Below are 4,056 nucleotides of genomic sequence, written 5' to 3'. Positions count from 1 at the left end.
CACTCAACTCACACCTAAATACAGAAGAGCAAGGACTGGCCTACGTGTGAGACAAGCGAGCTCAGCACTTCAAACACCTCAAATAGAAATCAACACTCAGTTTAAAAAAAGTATAAAAACTATTCATTGTTTGAATTACCTAAAAAAAGGACATGATTTGAAAGACGAGACATTGTTTCTATATCAAAAGTAACAATATATAAAACAGAAAGTTCCCAAACAATGCTATATTTGTTCGGTACACATGCGTAACTTTTCGGTATAAATATACTACGATAAAGTCATTGATTCTGTTATTTTCGCTTAAGACATATTCAAATCAAGAACTATAATGATATTTATAACTATTTCTATATTAGCGTCCACACTAACTTTAATAACTTTTAATAACTTTCTGTTTATACTAAGAGCAGCAGTTTTGTCATCTACTGCTTTAAATTTACAAACTCTTTAAAGTTCCACGAATTCTGATTGGTTGTCGAAGTTTTTATCGTTCATCAGCTAACAATAAAATCGCTCTGAAAGTGATTCCAACAATATAGTTAAAAATACACCCCTAGTCCCTACAATAAAGTTGTGGATTCTGATTGGCTGTCAGTGTTTTTACGACTCATCAGTTAAAAATAAAATCGCTCAAAGTGATTTCAATGATATCGTTGCGCTGTCATTGCCGTTAAACCCCGTTCACACCAATAGACGATAACTATATTATGTATTTCCGAATTGTAAATCTCTTTGGATAAAAGCGTCTGCAACATGACTAAATGTAAATATATTAATTTCCACACCAACGAACCAAATAATTATATTTATTACAGTATGCTACAGTTTTGTTGTCTGTCGCTTTAAATGCTTGGATTTTGATTGGCTGTCAATGTTTTTAATGTTCTTTAGCTGTTATAGTTGTGCTGTGGACTTACTGCTGTTCTCCTGACGATTGTCAAACGTACAGTTATCGTTATAGTTGTCCTTATTACTGTAAACGGCCCTTAAAGCGGTCAGGTCACATGATTAAATGTTTTCCTTTGTCTTTGTCTTGTTACAAGCGGTGCATAGATAAGATCCGTATAGTCACAAATAAATTAGTGTTGTTACCGTGGAGATGCTGTCTGTTTCCAAATATGGTAACATTACCGTCACACGCTTGAGGTATTCAGCCAATCACAACGCACTGGATAGCTGGCCAATCAGAGCACACGTCGCTTTTGAGACTGATGAGCTTTGTAAAAATTTACGCGTTTCAGAACAAAGAAACAATAATGTACATTATATCGAAAATAATGTTTTTTTAACCTTAAACCACATAAACACATTGCATTACACCAAATACACAAAACAATGTTCGTTAGCAGCGTTTCGTCTCACCCGTCGTCTCCCACAAACTCAAAGGCTTGGCTCATGCCGAACATGGACTGCGCCAGCGCGAAAGCGGAGGGCGTCTGGATGGGCGTCAGCGCCGGATAGAAGGGACTGTCTCGACCTGGGCGAGATCCGGGCGATGCCGGCTGTGAGCGTGTGGTCCGCAGCTGCCCAGAGAAAACATACGCAAGACTTGGAGTAAGAACAGGGTTATTTTTATTGAATTTTAAAGCCCTGCCACAACAAAATCAGGACTTTAGCAGCTCTTTTCACTTTGAGATCACTTCACATTTCAGCTTTTAAACCATTTAATCACCAAGTATTAATTATATTCATTTAAATCGAGACACCAGTTCACATTTACAGCTCTGTGTGTTAAACCATGGATCGATTTTTGCATTGTTCTGAACCAAAACAAAATGCTTATTAACTCTCTGCCAGCAGGTGGCGCTTTCTGAACTTTTGCAGAAATATAACCGTTTCCACAGTAACTGCAGGAAACAAAACAGCAGCGCTCATGTTCATTTAATGAAATCATAGCCTTTTGAAGTTTAACCGTTACATTAAACCATATTGCAATTCTGATCTTTCTGTCCACAAATTTATTTAAATAAATAAATCAAATTAAATCAATTGAAGACATTTTAAGGAAACCCTGAAGGTGAGTGTGCGATTGCTCACCTTGCCGCCAGCATCCATGTCGAGGCGCAGTGGGGCGGGTATGTTGCGCATCCGCGGCGTGATCGGCGACCTGATTGGCTGCGTGTCGTGTGTGGGCGAGGGCTGGCCGTTGTGAGCGGAGTCTGTCCGGCATTTGGTCAGCGGGTGGGTGGTGCCCTGTGAATGTACCATGTGATCTGCCTGCACGCTCAATGATTTGAGTCTGGCTCCGCCCACTGCTCCTTCAGCTCCGCCAAGCCCGACTGTCTCTAAGGACTCCAGCGAGTGGGCGTGTCTCATGCTGTCAATCACACGGCGGAGCCCACGCTCCTCAACTTCCCTCTCCATCACATCCACACATGTCCAGCGGCCGCGTTTATATGGTTCGCCCGGTCCTTGATCCAAACGCACAACGCGGAAACGTGACGCCCCATCTAACAAACTGTGCTTCCTAGCCGTGACGGGTGTAGTCGGCTGACTAGAGCTCTGCTGCATCTGGAGGGCGGGGTTATGGCGCAGAGACAGCCCATTGGATAAGATTTGAGTGGGCGATGCAGTCTGGCTTCTGGGGCTCCTCCCATGGGCGGGGTTTCTGTTAGAAGGGGGCGTGGCTCTTTGAGTTCCAGGGCTGAGGAGCTCCGGCGGATGGTGTTCTCCAGAAACCTGATTGTAGTCCGACGTGACGCTGGTGATTTGAAAACCGCTTCGTTTCTTTCCGCCACTCATTCTGCACCGAGCGGTGTGACGTTAAGCACTCCAAACTCGATCTTGGTTGTTCATTATTTTACAGTAGAAACCAAACAGCAAAAAGCTTTAAGAAACGAATGTCCTAACCATTTGGTTTTCTTCCGCTCAGTCTCTCGAGTCAATCTGGATTAGATAAATCATATTCTCTGTCCGCAGGTAAAAATCTGTCAAAACTGAAAACTTAAAACAAATTTATTCCATTGCATTTGGCTCTGTCCTCTTTCTCTCTGGGCTGTTTCGAGTGTAACTGCAGCCAGTACAGTAATAAGAGCAGTTCTCTGCCCAGCGGTTGCGCAAGGCTCGGCTCTGATGGCTGTTTCCTCTGGCAGTCGTACAGTATGTGTGTTCACAGCTCAGGACACAATCCAGAGGCTCCTGATCACCATGCATGCACAGATCTAATACTCTCAAGATCAAACAGCCTAACCGAAAGATGTAAAGAAAATAAACACCATAATTAGGGCGTTTTACATTATTTCTTGCTGCAGCTCAAGGCCTGAACATGTCAGGACATCATTTTAGGTCTGCAGGACAAGTTTGGTAACTACAAAAACCAGAAGTTCTGTTTCCGTCGATGGTGATCTGTATGTGAGAAACCCAAAGGGTGACGAGAAACTCAGCAAGTTTAGGAGCAGAACCTGCAAAGAATCAGACTCAATTTCAATGCCTGGAGTTACGGTCCTAACTGCTCAATTGGTTCAAATTAAAAGTGAATCATGCATTTAACTTCAATTACAACTAGAGCAAGAAACTCAAACAACTTAAATAGAGTTAAACTGTAAATGCTACAGTTTTGGCTGCAAAAAAAAAAAAGAGCATGCTTTTAACATCAAATTAAAACTACAGCAGGAGAAAAAGTTCAGCAATTTTGTGCAAAGGCTAAAAACATGCACGGAGTAAAAGTTGTGTTGCATTTGATTCGAATTAAAACCAGATCATGCATTTAACTTCAAAATAATACTGAAGCAATTAGAAGGGTTCAGCAATTTTGTGCAAAAGCTAAAAACATTAACTTTATTAGCTCTGACATCATATTTGATTCAAGTTAGAAATTATCGTGTTTTAAACCTCGAATTAAGTGTGCACGCTCAAAAATTATACTGAGAATCTACTCTAAGTTCTGTTGCATATGTGATATCAGGTTTTTATTATTGATGCCGAAACTCGCATATAATCAGACCACGGTTAGTACAGTTCTGGGATGCACGGGTTGATTCGAATTAAAACCGGAGTCAGATTTGACGCAGGTTCAGCGTGTCCTCTATCGCCCGAAGCAAACACCCGCATACA

At 41.6% G+C, this 4,056-nt stretch overlaps 1 protein-coding gene across 1 annotated transcript in view; it reads right to left on the bottom strand.

The window, feature by feature from the left end:
- Positions 1–659: 659 nt before the first annotated feature.
- The window catches only part of LOC132118628 (TSC22 domain family protein 4-like), a 3,950-nt gene continuing 553 nt past the window's right edge, over positions 660–4,056 (bottom strand). The window contains exons 2-3 of the mRNA XM_059528589.1: positions 2,041–3,404; positions 660–1,526 (exon numbers count right to left, since the gene is read on the bottom strand). Of these exons, the coding sequence (XP_059384572.1) occupies positions 1,362–1,526; positions 2,041–2,745 (870 nt within the window). The 5' untranslated portion in view covers positions 2,746–3,404 and the 3' untranslated portion in view covers positions 660–1,361. The remainder of the gene's footprint in view (positions 1,527–2,040; positions 3,405–4,056) is intronic.

Source organism: Carassius carassius, chromosome 37 (assembly GCF_963082965.1).
Source record: "Carassius carassius chromosome 37, fCarCar2.1, whole genome shotgun sequence".
NCBI classification, from domain to species: domain Eukaryota; kingdom Metazoa; phylum Chordata; class Actinopteri; order Cypriniformes; family Cyprinidae; genus Carassius; species Carassius carassius.
This window is presented reverse-complemented; position numbering and strand designations above follow the sequence as displayed.